Below are 16,544 nucleotides of genomic sequence, written 5' to 3' on the forward strand. Positions count from 1 at the left end.
TCTGAAATAGGAGGACATATGACAAAAGTGTATATAATTTTGACACAGATATAGTAATAGTACTTTCTCCTTATAGCCCCGTGTCAATCACCCTTGTGCTAAACTGACCTTGGAAATCTATTATATTGAAGTAGATAATTGTATTCTTGATCGTTTAAATCAAATGGAAATAAAAGATTGGCCTAGTGGACTCTGATTCTTTATTTGTTTCAAGAGTCCAGCTCTTTTAGAATCTCATCATTCTATGTTTTTTGCATATTACTGACAGTACATACATTACTCTCCTGTCATTGTTAGAGCTGCTTGAGCAAACAAAAGAATGTTTTCAATTATCAAACTCCAGTTTCCTTGGAGATACCATCTTTTCCCACGCCAAGTTTAGGAGCCAGATGTCTTTCTGCCAGTTAGGGGCAAGTTTGACTAACTATTCCTTACAAAGATTTGGAAATGCTATTATAGCATGATGAATGAGGAACTGAAAGAAAGGGAACCATGCTGCTTGTAGATTTTAAGATTAAATAATGGGTTTACAAAAAAATCTCTAGCACCTACTGGCCAGAATGCAACTAATCTAATTAGCATTGGCACTTTTGAGCACTAAGAATGTTATTTTAAATTTATAATTATTTATTCAGGGAAGTAAAAAAAATCCTAAACATTAATGTTTGTGAGTGCATTTATTTTAGAAAACCCTACCTTGTAGCAATTCTGAAGTATATTTTGGAAAACTTTTTGGCATAGAAAACAACATATTTTAAATGTTCCCCATTTGTTCCTAGAGTAGTCAAATTTGTAGAGACAGAAAGTATAATGGTGGTTGTGAGGGACTGGGAGGAGAGAGAAATGAGTTAATGCTTAATGGGTAGTTGAAGAAGATGAAAAGGTTCTGGAGATGGATGGTGGCCACGGTGGCGCAGAGCTATGCCCTTAGAAACGATGTGGGTGGTGAATTTTATGCTATGAATTTTTTATGATAATAAAAAAGGTTTCCTGCTTAAATATATTTTTATTCACTAGGGCGAAATTATTAGAAAGTGAAGCAGTGAATGAGAACCTCCGAAAAAACTTGACAAGAGCTACAGCAAGATCACCGTATTTCAGCGGATCATCGGCTTTCTCTCCTACTGTACTATCCTCAGACAAAGAGACCATTGAAATTATAGATCTAGCTAAGAAAGATTTAGAGAAGCTGAAAAGGAAAGAAAAGAGGAAGAAGAAAAGGTAGTGTTATAAAATCACTGCTATATGAATCCCTGTTTTTCTTTTTTTCAGAATATCTTAATTTGCAATTACAGTGAGTATACATAGTCTCATATTAATGAAGGAAATGGTATTTAAATTAGCTGACAATTGCATTGATGTACTTTTAATTGTTTACTTGTATGTAAGTAAAATAAGTTTAATTATAATAATATGGTAGCAAGATTTTTAGACTATGACAAGGTAAAATTTCTATTAGAAATTATTTTATTGTTTTTGAAATAGCTGCTTTTGCATTCCATTCATCTTTTCTGCAAAGCTTGCTCTACCATTACAACTCACTGTTTTCATTTTTTTCCCATTTTCTAATGCAATTAAGTAGTCTCCTGGATATAATCTGATTCCTGTCTAGATTAGTTTAACTAAAGGCTAACCTAATCCATCAGACTGTCATTTAATGTCATTTGGTCTCTTCACTATTTTCTGCAGGGCTTCTAATTTGATTATGTCAAAGTCATTTATGTTATTTTAGGCTTTTTGAAAATTTCAGCAAGAGTTACTCAGCTTTTCACCACCATTCTCGAATTTTCCTTGCATCCTGATAATATCTTCCTCTGAAATCAACTGGGTGCAGAGAAGAGGAAAATAAAAATTTGACCACTTGTAATATGTGAGTGGTTAGTCAGAAATTCCTTACATGTCTACATACTGATTCTGTGATGCAGTCATATTACCTACTAAACATATTTTGGACGTGCCAGTCAAATTAATTTTAAGCATTTTGGGCTAGATATTCAAAAGGGAGCACAGCTATCAAATGGTTTGTTACAAGAGGCTTACTTTGCAGAATTATTATTCACATTTAAACTGCTTTGTTCAGTTTATTTAGAAATTTATTTAGGCAACCAGGCATTTCTTCCTTGAACAGTCAGTTGACTAAAATAATTGGAGTCTTAAATTTTTCAGATATATTCTGCTATGTGTCCTTGAGTTAAAAAGGAATGATTTGAATAATTAACACACGGAGTTACACATTTATGGTTAGGAGGCATTGCAACTGGAATTGCATTCTTAAGATACTAATGTCTTAATGGATGTTTTTCATGGATGACTGATTATGGCAACACTAAGATACATAATGGTTAGCTTTCATGCAGGGTAGTTAAAACCAAAACAATGATCACAGAATTCTGTGATCCAACACACTGCTTGAATGAAAATGGGGCTTTTGCACATGACTTATTATTTCCTTGTATAATTCAATTCTGTAGTTGGTCAAAATATAAATGATTTGACTTGTTTTTAAAGGTTGGTGGTTTGTGTTCATGAATGGTAGGAATAAGCAAGGGTATATTTGTTAAGGTCATGAGCTGATTCTGCTTTTTTGTTTTGAGGTAAATTTAGTGGTGTTACCATAATCGCTCATTTGGTATGAATAATGAAAATTAGGGATCCCAATAGAAACCTAGGCTGTTTTTGACATTTTTATAATGATTATAGGTACCCTAAAATAATACCCCTGATGGAGGTTATTTTTGTGACAATGCAGGGCGGTAAACATTTTGAAAATAGTACTAGAAGAAAAACATTTTATATTAAGATTTGCTCCTGTTGCTTTTAAAGTAAAAACAAATTAAACAGCTGTTATTTCAAAGTAAAAAATTACTTCAGTGATTATGGTAGATTTAATAATTATTATGATAAAATAATAGCAGATATTAATGCGAAGAAGACCTCATGGAACAAATGTATTTAAATGTAAGAACCCAAATGAAACAGTAAGTTATTTTTTTTTAACAAAAAGTGATATGAGATTAAAAAAATTTGATGAGGAAAAAAACCAAACTGGATAAAGTAAATTTAGAGATAATGTCTTAATCACCTGTGAAAAAAATGAATGGTAGCTTAGAATGAGAAAAACAAATTAATAACACAATATAATACTTTAAAAAGTGCTTTATAAAGCATTTTAATATATGTGCTATAATGTGTCTTTGTAGAACTAAAACCTACATAGTGTAGTGTGAACCCAGAAAAGAAAAATTTTCTTACATACCATAAACTGTATGAAAGCCTTTAGAACCAATTTATGACTTTAAATTACTCCATATATAAATTTGTAGAAATTAATAGTTTTTCTTACCACTCTCTATTCAAACCTTGTTGTGGATTTAAACATAAAAACAAATATTGTTTTACTCAGCTTGCTTAAAGCATTTTGTTCATCATTGTTAACTTTTTGCTGTAGATTCTAATAACTTCTAGGCTGTATATAATGTAAATTCCTATTTTTAAAATGTAGGTAAGCTGCTATTTTAGCTAGTGTTTGCTACAGGTAGAAACAAACAAATAATAAACAAAGAGTTCCAGAAGTATTTAGAATGGCTGCAGCTCTACTGAAGTTAGTGTCTAGTCTTCCACACGAATTTTTGGAGGCAATAGTTCCTGTGTAGGTGTATTGATTCTGGCTAAGTTGTTTTATACCCCTCACATTTATTTATTTTATTCATCAGAGAGAACATTGTAAAATTTGGGTTCTGCCTCAACCTTACATATAGAATAAGTTCATTTAAAAAATTCTTCAGAATTTGGAACTAATTTTTCTCTAGAAAATGTTATGAATATGTAGTGTCCAGGTTTCCCCGCTGACTCACATAATGTGATTTTTACCCATTTTGTGTGGTAAGAGCAATTTAGAAGGGAAGAGGAGAAGGAAAAAATGGAAAATAAACTTTCTTTCCTTTCATGGACGTAGCCAGCCTTTGGAGGAAAAGTGTGAATTTCTGCCTTAGCCTCCTTTTTATTCCATGTGCGGACCCCCTGTGTCATTTTGCCGTCTGCCTTGCTCCAGTTGGCTCTCATGTAATTCTACCTCACTTAGAACTATTTCCAGTTCCAAAACATCTACTTCCTTTTCTCCTGTCCTTAAATTCAAATTTGGTAGAAAAGCCATCTGACTAAAGGCATCCACGCCAGTGGAGTAACTTATAACCAACAAGCTTTTTTTTTCTAAGGATGTTTGTAATTTTGAAAGAGGAAGCACTAAATCAAATACTGAGATTTTGGACAGCAACCTCATGAGGGGAAAAAGATCAAGTTAAATAGGGAAGAGTTTTACCCCCTTTTAGCTGAGAGTTTCCAAGATCTATCTGGGGATTCACTTATTGGTTCAGATTTCCTACACTGTCCTCATTTTCATAGCTGCTTTCTTTCATCCCCACTAAAGCCACAAACTATTTAGAAGCTCCATTTCATTTTACTTACTTTGTTTTATATTTGTCAGTTTTTGGTTGTAGTGGTTACGGAGACTCTGACAAAAGTAAGTGTTGATAGGAAGAGTTAGCAGCTGGGTCATTTTTATGTCAGAAATTACATTTATATTCAAGGAGGATGTCTTAAGTGCTATTTTACATGAAAGTTTAACTTTCTTCTGCATCATAGTCTTTGTCAAAGCTACAATTAGCTAATATCTGGAAGTGTAAGGTTTATTCCTCTACCTGTTTGCATATTTTCTATTGAGCTGTAAAATCATCCATATGTATAGATAAGGGAGTGTAACAAAATAAGGTTAATAATTGAAGAGACTGTATTACCTATTTTTCAGTAACATAAAAGTTAAAATTGTTGGCAAGGTTTGTCATTCTCTCTCTCTTCTTTTTTAAGTGTTTACTTATTTTTGAGAGAGAGAGAGAGACAGAACATGAGCAGCAGAGGGGCAGAAAGAGAGAGGGAGACAAAGAATCTGAAGCAGGTTCCAGGCTCTGAGTTGTCAGCACAGAGCCTGACATAGGGTTCCAACTCATGAATCGTGAGATCATGACCTGAGCTGAAGTTGGATGCTTAACTGACTGAGGCACCCAGGCACCCCCTCTCTCCTCTTTATGGAAGAAACACTCCTTCTCCATGTGATGGAATGAAATGAAGTAAAAATGGAACTCCTTTAAATTATGGAGACGTATCAGATTATTATTTTTCTGCCCCTTCACTGTCTTTTGAATGATTTGTTGCAGTGTTCTTTAAAGTAACAATTGAAAAGGCACCCAAAGTTTATCTACTTATTAGCTCATGTCATCCATACATTTTAATACAGCCCTCTTGTGTAAGGTAAACAAAAATTCTGCATATTAAACATGGGAAATTTAGGCTCTTTGCCAGGAAACCATATTCTTTGAGCCACGGTGGCTCATTTTCAGCAGTATAAGACTAAATTGGGCATTAATCCTCATGTTTTTGGATATCTAGCTTTAAATGACTTGAATTATAAAAAAAAACTTTATTAATTCATCAGACTGCATTATATTTGTGTTTAGTGGTGTCAGGTTGAAACTCTAGAAACACACAGATTTCTTAGGTGATGGCTTTATTTTCCTTTTTCTAGCCATTATCCTGGACCTTTTGATCCCTGGTGAATATCACTCTAGAATTTTTTTCCCAGAAAGATTGCTAGTCTCTTCTTATAATAGCAATTATTGTGAAAGTTGATTGTGAAAAACAATCACAGGCACAAGCACAGGAAAATAACTGGCTTGATAGAATAACATACTTCAGACTCAGTCTTTTCATTGAGAAATATTGATGATTCTGAAAAATATATTTGGAATTTTGGTCAGAAGTGTGCTATATCAAGATTGCTATGTGCTTAATCAGAGCCAAGCACATCTATCTTTTTGTTTATATGACAAGTATTCAGTACATTCCATTGAGTAATGATCCCCAAGTCTGTGTATTGAGTGTTGTTTAATTATATTTCAAAGTCTTTAAGTACATAGGTATAGTTTTTTCTTATACTTTTCTGATTGAGAAACAATCTTACTAATGGAAAGTACTACAATTCCCATTTTATTGCCACTTTTGCCTTAGTCATTTTGAAATTTTCTAATTATTAGTACAGTGATTAAATTTTATTTTCATTTAATAAAATTAAAGTTTTCACTGACATCATAACAACCATATTTATTTGACTGTAACACCATTTCATATATAATTTTGAAATAGAAATTTTTTTTTAGATTTAGTGATGTTCACATGTAGTATGTTAAAAATAGAAAACAAGTTTTAAAAGTAGTATTCTAGTATGCAGTATTAATGGTATTTTCATATTATGGTATAAAGGCATTACTTTTTGACGTTCTTTTAATGATGCCGTATAAAAGTCTTCTGTGAAGATTGAAAAGGAAGCGGATATCATTGAAAGTAGGCTTTTTTGGGGAAGCTGAGAAAATTGATCCATTTCAGATTTAAAAAACAATGGCTTCCAAACACTCTTACTATGTATTATATAAACTGAGACTCTGCATTTAACTGCTGAATAATTACAACTGATAGTCTATATTCTCTTCTTAGATATAATGCTGCTTGTTTTTCTACTTACTTTTTATTCATTCAAAATGTATTGCCTTTTTACTGTGTATTGTCCTTTGATGATATCTTTTTAAAATTTATTTTAAAGTCTTCAAGCTCATGTATCATTTTTACCTTCTTACCACTTTCGCTTTTTACTGTCTGGTTTGTCCTTCATTGGCTTGGCCTTCCAATACTGTGCCTCGTGATTTTGAAGGCTACAGAAACTTGAGGAAAGCAATCGAGAAGAAAGAAGGTTGGAATATTTCCCAGGTTTTTTATTAAAATGTCATTTAAATACTTAGTTGCCATTCACAAAGAAATGTGTTATAGAATTATAGATTGTTTCAGACTAGATTAGTTTGGTGCTCCTAAAATTAATGATGATTTTATAATATTGGCAAATACACCAAATATATTTTTAAAAACTACTTTTTAAGAATAAAACCCTCACTAGTTACATGGATTAAAACTCAGGCAATTTCAGTTGACTTTGGTGTAAACTATTCTAATTATGATGGCACTGATGACTTACCTTTTTTAGGCTAAAAGTGATCCCCCCAAAACCCACCATTGATTTCAGAATGTATTTTCCAGAAACTTGTGAGCAGACTGGGAACTTTTAATTGGGTGGGAATTGAGATTTTGTTGCAGCCCATGCTAAGTCACAGGAGGGTTTTTCTCTCCCTCTTCTTTATTTGGTATAATATTTGTATATACAATTGTATTTGTATGCAAATATAGATGTATTTGTATATACAAATATTTGTAATATTTGTTGTTGGAAAACAGCATTAAATGGCAACAAAGCAAAAGGAAACTATGGTCTTACTATGGATAAGATATCCAAGACATTTTTAAGTTGAATTAGAAAAACAGGTGTTGCTTTTAAAATGTATTTGATTTTTTTTATAGTATTTGAGGCGAAAGTCAAAAATGGGATATATGCTTTTTTTAATTTAAGTTTGAACAGAATTTACAAGCACATTTTTGAGCTCTTTATATAATAAAAATTAGCATTTTAGTCATTCAGAATTATAGTTATTTAAACCAGCATCAAATAGTATTTTACTTCTTATCAGAACTTCTCTTCATAGATTTTTTTAAATAAACCTCGAGATTATATAATCAAAATGATTAAGAATATAATATTTAAATATTTTAGAAGCACCAGTTTAGAAATTTCATCTCTTACTTAAAATAAGCCTTTTGAGAACTTTAGCTATGTAATTATTAGTTATAGTAATATCTTATTTTAAATATGAAAGCTTAAAAATTATATATTTTTAAAATTATTTAATAGTTTACATTCCACAATTTTATTGCACATAATATGTAGTATTCAACAATATCTATAATTTTATTCTATAATTCTATAACTTATTTAAAGCATTTAACTCTAATTAAGACTTTATCTAAGACTATAACTCTAATTATAAATTACACTAGAACTCAACTAATTAGTATATATTTAGAACATTATATTTATCATTAGAATTAAATTACAGCATTAAAAATGTGAGATTTCTTCTTTTTCAAGTCAAAATAAAATATATAGTTAAAGTAGTATATGGAAGCACTCTTCCACATTAAAATATTCAAGTCCTTTAAGTGTCTTTAGTGAGTAAAGTTTGCTTCCAGTTTTTATATCATCCCTAAAGAATAGCAAAAGGAGAGCAGTATAGGGCTTTTTGAACATGAATAAACATACAAATCACTTGACTGGTTTGATAAAATGAAGATTCTGATTCAATTAAAACTGAAGTAGAGCCTGAATTTTGCTTATTTAACAAGCTTTTCAGTGATGCTGATACCTCTCTGAACTTGAAGCGTAAGATTTGAGAATATTGACCTAGGAATCATGATACTGATTTTAGTCCCATTGAGTGGATTAACTTCCCCACAGTACAGCTTCTTTTTAGGTTGTCAACAAAAATGTTGACATTGGTTGTCAAATGTCAAAGGGGTGAAACCACATGATCACTAGTGTTCCTTCCAACTCCAAGATTCTGATTCTATGTAACATGCGAACTTAAATGTCTTTCATTGCTGCTTAGATAGTTATTTTAGATATCAATTTGTCTCACTTTATTCAGGAAAACTTGAATATTTGTGGTATAATAATTATAAAGTATTAACTTATATTTTAAAAGCTTAAGCCTTAAGTGGTATAATAGGTAAATTAATAATATAAAGTTACAACTGCTGATCTTTCTGCATCAGAATTGGCATTAACAGCTTATATGAATTAACTTTGTATGTAAGTGAAAAGTAACATTTGATGGACACTGGTGACTTGAAGAAAATAGGAGGGTTAGAATAAAGTGGTTATGAATTTGGGTTGGAGCTTACGTAGTGAAGCAGCCAACACTAACAAAAATTGTGTGCTGCAATACTTACAGGTAAGGAAAGAAGGGTGGCTAGGGGAAAGACTGGGGAATGCTTATGAGAAGGATCCTTCCAAACACATTCTTCTGTCCTGGCCTTAAACTTAACCTCAATTATAGTCTGTTTGAGTACATGCCACTGTCTTTTGAATGGGATGATGGGTGAAGGGGAGTTTCCTTCTAAATTTTCAGCTGGGATTGCATGATGGAAAATCAACAGTCCTAGTATGATACAAGTGATGTAAGAGAAGCATTCAATATCATCAGCATTTTTCTCTAGCAAAATGATTTAACAACATTCATGGAACTCTGTTATAGTTGATTTCTTTCCAGCTAAGATTGTTTTATTGATATTGCTACTGGCAGTTTCTTCTCACTCTAGTGACATGCTGTCTTCTGGGCATCTTTATGCATCCTTCAGTTTTTGCCATCAGATTCCAACATAAATAGTGCATAATATACACAGAAGTGACAGGTTCTCGTGTACAGTCATAGAGATTAATATTAACAAACACTTACTACACATTTATTATGTGCATCCCCTGGGTAAGGGAGACATAATGCTGAGTCAAACAGACATCATCCCTGCCCTCACAAGGCCTCCAGTTTTGTGGAGAAGGCAGAAATTAAAGAGATAATCATATTAAAAAAACATAAATTAAGAACTCTGAAAAGTGCTTACAAAGGAAAAGTATTTGTCTTGTTCTGAATACAAAAGTATCTGTGAGAATTGAGACCTAGGGTTGAACATCAGAGTTTAATAATAATGTAGCTTAAATAAGATTAAATTTTTAGCCTAGAAGCTAAAAACAAGTCCAGGAATTAGGGCAGTTTTTAATGTAGCAGAATAACTGAATGAAATTATAGCTGTTACAAAGTTATTTTGGTAAACTTTTTAAACTGTTTCAAGGGGAATTTTATTTGGAGAATATTGTGTTTTAAGCCTTTTTTTTTTACTCTTGATTTCAAAATGTTACAATAGCATAAGAAGAGATCTTTCACATATAGATTTATTTAAAGTTTACTTTCTTAGTATTATTTAGTTTGATTAAATGTATGAGCCATAATTGATCATGGTTGCTAGGCCCCTAAAAGAGAGTGAGTTAAATGTGAAAACCTTTGCCCACTGTAGTGTGTGCTGTCTTCTCAGGGAATGAGGGCTGAGTTACTTTAACTCACCTAACATCACCTAACATCAGTAGGTAGTTAGAGCTGTTTACTACCAGAGGACTAAAGGAGGAGGCTTCCATTTGTAGGGCCAATCTTGTGGCAGACCTTGGAATTTCCTGTTCAGTCAAAGGTCAGGCTGAACTTTTGACGGTTTTGATATGCAAAAACCCATTTCAGTGAGAACATTTTAGGAAGAGTCCTGTGCTGTAGGTATGCCCTACGAAAAAAGAGCCTGTGCCATTACTAGAGGATGCAGCCAGTGTAGACAAACTTCAGTGCATGGATCTATTCTGGATCTCTAACTTTATTCTTAAATGTATTAGGACACCAATAAAAATGTAGTTTCTGTATCTTTGTATTTAGATGGGAAAAGTCATATTTAGATGAGAAAAGCAAAATACTTGTTTTGATTTCCTTTGAATTTAAATCATCTACATTCTAGTTAATTGACTGTTACTGTGACTGGTTTGTAGCTGTCTTATCAGATCTCATACTCTAGTGGATAATCTATTGCTCAATGTTTCTAGAAAATAATTTTTTTCCCCAATGATATGTCACTATTGCTGGAATGGCAATTTCTACTTTCCTCTGAAGCATCAGACATAACCTTGCTCATTCAAATGATAAACTCTTAGTTTATTTCCATAAGTAATTGATGGTTTTTTAAAATCTGGGAGCAAAAGTGACCACTTTTCCTTTTTACTTAAATACTGTACCTTTTTGTTCCTTTTTTTAAAAGTGTGGCGGGTAAAGAGGATAATGCAGATACTGACCAAGAGAAGAAAGAAGAAAAGGGTATTACAGAAAGAGAAAACAATGAATTAGAAGTGGTAAGTATGAAAGAATAAACTTGTAAATTTCAGTCCTTGAATTTAGCTTGTTTATGGTTGCTAATGGCTACTAACATATGTGGAAAAGGAATAGAGTTATTATGCATTTTAAACTTTTTACTTGAGGATTTATTTTCTTCAGAATTGTGAGGTATAACATACTGGCAACTCTCAAGTTTTGTGCAATGTGAAAGCATTGTGTGTGGGTGGATAGAATACTGTGAGAGAAAACACTTCTATTTAAGACACATTATGCAATAACTTTACAAGTGTGGAATGATTTTTGAACTGAAAGGTGAAGTTTGGGTATTTCTGTATTTTTTACTCTCTCAATGAGGTAATTAGTTTGTTTTGCTGATATTGGGCTATTAATAGTTACAAATCACATTTTAGGAAGAAAGTCAAGAAGTGAGTGATCATGAGGAAGAGGAGGAGGAGGAGGAAGAGGAAGAAGAAGATGACATTGAAGGGGGTGAAAGCTCTGATGAATCAGATTCTGAATCAGATGAAAAAGGTACTTGCTGTTTAGTACAAGGACAAAGATTCATTTGGGGAATATGTTTAATATATGGGGAGAAAACATTCTCCATTTCATTCTCGAGGAAGGTAGCTTTTATAACTGCCAACCTGCGTGTCCCCTCCCAGCCTCATATTTGCGGCCCTTACTGGATTTAGTCACTATGCGATTTCCATTCTTATTTAGCACCAAGAATATCTGTTGTCACTGCTCAGTGTGAACACTGTTTATCTTATCACCTTTTTTTTTTTTTTAGTTTTGGGGTTACCCAGGACATTTTTTTTCTAGCTGCTGAGTGAATGCCTGGATTTATATGCTGGTTTTCATGCTCTTGCTCGAAAGCTAGAATTATGATATTGTGGCCTATTACAGTATGTTTATTTTCTTCCTTTATAAATAGCCAATTATCAAGCAGACTTAGCAAACATTACTTGTGAAATTGCAATCAAGCAAAAACTGATTGACGAACTAGAAAACAGCCAGAAAAGACTGCAGACTCTGAAAAGACAGTATGAAGAAAAGCTAATGATGCTGCAGCATAAAATTCGGGACACTCAGCTGGAGAGAGACCAGGTGCTCCAGAATTTAGGTAAGAATTACATTTAATTCTAATTGAAATTCCAACTAAATTGCCAAAATAAGTTTTTATCATTGTTTCCCTTAGAAGAAAAGAATTACATTAGCAACCACATTAAATATGAGTTTGTCTCACATTAAATATTGCTTTTTTTTCATTTTGATACCTATTCAGGCTATTTGCTTATTTTGTCCAGAGTTGTGGCTAATTGTTTTACTGTCTTAATTAATGCTGGAAACATTTTTTAATTAAAAAGATAATTGTTAAACAAGTTGAGAGTAGGTAATAAGAGAGAGTAATTAAAAGATACCTTAGTCTCTTGAGGTTTGTGTTTGGGGAGGTAGTTTTTTCTGTAAGGTCATAAGCTGTAAATCTGTGATGTGAAAAGTCTATGTCTCACAGAAACAAATACAAATATCCTTTGATTATTTAGGCTCAGTGGAGTCTTATTCAGAAGAAAAGGCAAAAAAAGTTAGGTCTGAATATGAGAAGAAACTCCAAGCCATGAATAAAGAACTGCAAAGACTTCAGACAGCTCAAAAAGAGCATGCAAGATTGCTTAAAAACCAGTCTCAGTATGAAAAGCAATTGAAGAAATTGCAGCAGGATGTGATGGAAATGAAAAAAACAAAGGTACTGATTAGATTTTGCATTAAGGTCTGATGTTGAGGATATTTGTTTCATTTAGGACAAAAAGATTATTGTGGTTCTTTCCATATTCAATAAAAGGTAACCCAGTCCTACAAATGATGCACTTCCTTTTGGCAGTTAGAAGTTGCTTCCTGCACTCATTTGTTGTCAAAACCTTTCTTCAGAGTAGCTGAAATCACATGGTTGAAAATAGGGCTCCTTTGAATCTTATGGATATCTCTGCTTCTTAAACACATAAAATATTTCAAACATAAAAAAATGATTAAAAATTACCTAATGACTACTATATCCACTATCTTAAACATTACAGTTATATACAAAACCTACTATGTATTCCTTTTTGATCATATTCTCCTTTCCTGAAGAGATAACAACTGTCTTGAACTTAGTGTTCATCATTCCCAGGCATAAAAAGAATACAAATTGTCTTCTCTTGACAAAAGAGAGTATGTGAATACTGTTATGTGTTTTTGTTGTGGGATTAATTTTTCTTATTAACATTTTGCATGAAAATTAGCAACGTGAAAATGATTTAGGAAGTCTTAGATTCTTATGTTGTGTCTTTGCTGAAGTTAACAATAGCTAAAATTAGGTGCTTACTGTATGTCAGGAATTATTATAAATACTCTTCAGGTATTACTCATTAAATTCTCTTAATAGACTAAGGCCATAAAAATGTTATCTCCCTTTTATATATGAAAAAATGAAAAGCTTAGAGAGGTAAAGTAAGAGGTAATTTGTTCAAGGTGACATGCCACTGGTAATAAGTACCAAAAATTCATTCAAGTTATAGAACAATTGAATGTTGAATATAAGAAGCATAGAGCACTAAGTAATTTGATAGAAACATATTAGAAAAATATTGTAAAAAGAAACATACCAGTCTCACAAAAATAAGAATGGACCATTTAAAATCTGCAGTAAAACTCCACTTGTTTCCATGTTAAGTATTCAGAATTCTAACTGCTTACTTCCATAGGTGTGATTAATTTAATGAATATTGTGATAAGGTAACTCCAATAGATGTGTTTACTTAATTTTTTAGGTTCGACTAATGAAACAAATGAAAGAGGAACAAGAAAAAGCCAGATTGACAGAGTCTAGGAGAAACAGAGAGATTGCTCAATTGAAAAAAGATCAACGTAAAAGAGATGTGAGTGGAGTTTAACTTTCAGTTATATACAAATCTTGTAAATTGAAAAAGCTTGTTTAGTAAATGAAGGAAAATTTTCTGATAACTCTAAAAATTAAATTCAAGTTAAAGACAATAGATAAGCATTAATTTAGTAATATGGCATTTATTATATGGATTATAGCAATTCAATATACAAGCTTATGAAAAACACTATAATGTTATTATAGATTTTATTAGAGTCTTATTTCCTAGGTGATGAGATGGGAGAAAATGACGAAGATGTAATTGGTTTTCTCTAGGGAAATCAGGGAACTACTTACAGTGTTGTATAAGAGAGTGATTTTGGGATAGTTCCAAAGATAATTTCACCTAGAGGTCCTAGAAATTTGCTGGAATAATAACCGAGTTTCACTAGAGTTGGCTTTACAGCGAGCTCTAAAAGTTGTCATATTCTTTGCATGCTTGCTTTAATGAGGGAAAATATTTAAGGATATATACCAGCATGCTAACTGTAGTTGTGTCAGGTTTTAGGTTACAGTTGATGTGTGTTTTCTTCTTTCTAAATTTTTGGCAATATGGTTATTTCTTTTTTTTTAATGTTTATTTATTTAGGGAGAGAGCATGAGCACAGGTGGGGGAAGAGCAGAGAGAGAGAGAGAGAGAGAGAGAGAGAGAGAGAGAAAATCCCAAGCAGGCTCCACTCTCTCAGCACAGAGCCCAACATGGGCCTCAATCTCACAAACCATGAGATCATGACTTGAGCCAAAATCAAGAGTCCGAGGCAACCCAACAATTTGGTTATTTCATTTATGATTTTTTTTTTCCTTAGAAGAAGAGTCCATCACAGTCTTTTCTCCATTATTTGTTAGGTTGCAGCTTCTGTTCCTTTTTTCTTGCTCAACTTTTTCTAAATCCTCCCTGGAGAAAATGTGAGCATACAGCGTATTTTAGAAAATAGAAATCTACTTTGGGAAATAAAAAGAATTTTTAAGGAGATAGTAGAGAGTCATGACAGAGAAAAGTAGATATTTTCACAAGATAACTTCTGTATTAGGCCTGTATTTCTTTTTTTTTCTATTAAAAAAGTGGCATATATTCATGAGCCATAAAATTTGCTCTTTTAAACTATACAATTCAAGGTTTTAGTATATTCACAGAATTGTGCAATAATCATCACTGTCTTATTCCAGAATATTTTTTTATCAATCCAAAAAGAAACTCCATATCCATTAGCAGTCATTCCCTATTCTTCCATCTTTCTGGCCCCTGGCAGCCATTCTAAGTATACATTCTGTCTCCATGGGTTTGCCCATTGTAAATGGAATATATGATATATAGCTTTTGTGTGTGGCTTCTTTCATTTAGCATGATGTTTTCAAGGTTAATCCATGTTATTGCATGTATTGGTAGTTCATTCCTTTTTATGGCTTATATGGATAGAACACATTTTGTTTATGAATTCCTTAATTGATAGATATTTGGGTTATTTCCACTTTTTGGCTCTTTATTTATTCTTAAAATTTTTATTCAAATCCTGGTTAGTTAACGTACAGTGTAATATTAGTTTCAGGTATACAGTCTAGTGATTCAATACTTTCATATGATACCCAGTGCTCATCAAGTACATTACTTAATCCCTATCGCCTCTTTCAGCCCCTCCTCCAGCTCTCCTCTGGCAACTATCAGTTTATTCTCTACAGTTAAGAGTCTGTTTCTAGGGGGTGCCTGGGTGGCTCAGTCAGTTAAGCATCTGACTTTGGCTCAGGTTATGATGTCACGTTTTGTGGGGTTGAGCCCCATATCGGGCTCTGTGCTGGCAGCTAGCTCAGAGCCTGACGCCTGTCTTTGGATTCTGTATCTCCCTTGCTCTCTGACCCTCCCCTGCTCATGTTGTCTGTCTGTCTGTCTGTCTCTCTCAAAAATAAATAAAACATTTAAAAAAAGTACGTTTCTTAGTTTGCCTCTCTTTCTTTTGCTCATTTTTGTTTCTTAAATTCCACATATTACTCAGCCATAGAAAAAATGAAGTCTTGCCATTTGTAATGACATGGATGAAGTTAGAAGAGTATAATGCTAAGTGAAATAAGTCAGGGAAAAACAAACACCATATTTATTTTGTTTTTAATGACTGGCTAGTCATATACAAAGCTAACATTCAGGCTCATTCACCCTTCCACTTTTTGCTTTGTGTGCATATTGACTCCCTTTCTAAATTGTTTCTTGTCATATTCATCTTCAAACCCTTTATACCAAAAATATGAATGAGCTTGAGATTTGAGTTTGAATAAGGAAAAACCTAAAGTAGTAACAAGTTTCAAACTCTATGTTAATTTTAATTTTTAGAGTTTATTTATTTAAAAACATTTATTAGCTTTGTCTTTATGTCAATCATTGTTGTAGGCAATGAAGATATGGCACTGATAAGGTAGTGTCAGTTTCTCAAAGAATTCTCATCTGATGACATAGGACTATACATAAACATGAGATGAATGATCTGTTTGAATTAGGGATACAAAACATGAAGGTTATTTGGTATATCACAGAATTTAAGTCCTAGAAAGGATGTTTGTGATTAAGTCCAATTCCTAAGCTTTGCCCAAGATCACAGAGTTGAATAAATGACAGAACCAGAATTAGGGTCTCTGTTCTTTTCCAGTCTAAAATTGTTTCCTAAATAATAACCTTACAAAATGACTTAAAAGTTATTTATAATTGATTATTTTCATCATACCGAGTA

At 32.6% G+C, this 16,544-nt stretch overlaps 1 protein-coding gene across 1 annotated transcript in view; it reads left to right on the forward strand.

Annotated features, from left to right (window-relative positions):
* The window catches only part of KIF21A (kinesin family member 21A), a 92,401-nt gene that overhangs the window by 36,546 nt on the left and 39,311 nt on the right, over nt 1–16,544 (forward strand). Inside the window, exons 12-18 of the mRNA XM_029955514.1 lie at nt 1,018–1,221; nt 6,758–6,796; nt 10,837–10,927; nt 11,321–11,441; nt 11,845–12,033; nt 12,455–12,654; nt 13,718–13,825. Coding sequence (XP_029811374.1) covers nt 1,018–1,221; nt 6,758–6,796; nt 10,837–10,927; nt 11,321–11,441; nt 11,845–12,033; nt 12,455–12,654; nt 13,718–13,825 — 952 coding nt within the window. The remainder of the gene's footprint in view (nt 1–1,017; nt 1,222–6,757; nt 6,797–10,836; nt 10,928–11,320; nt 11,442–11,844; nt 12,034–12,454; nt 12,655–13,717; nt 13,826–16,544) is intronic.

Source organism: Suricata suricatta, chromosome 10 (assembly GCF_006229205.1).
Source record: "Suricata suricatta isolate VVHF042 chromosome 10, meerkat_22Aug2017_6uvM2_HiC, whole genome shotgun sequence".
NCBI classification, from domain to species: Eukaryota; Metazoa; Chordata; class Mammalia; order Carnivora; family Herpestidae; genus Suricata; species Suricata suricatta.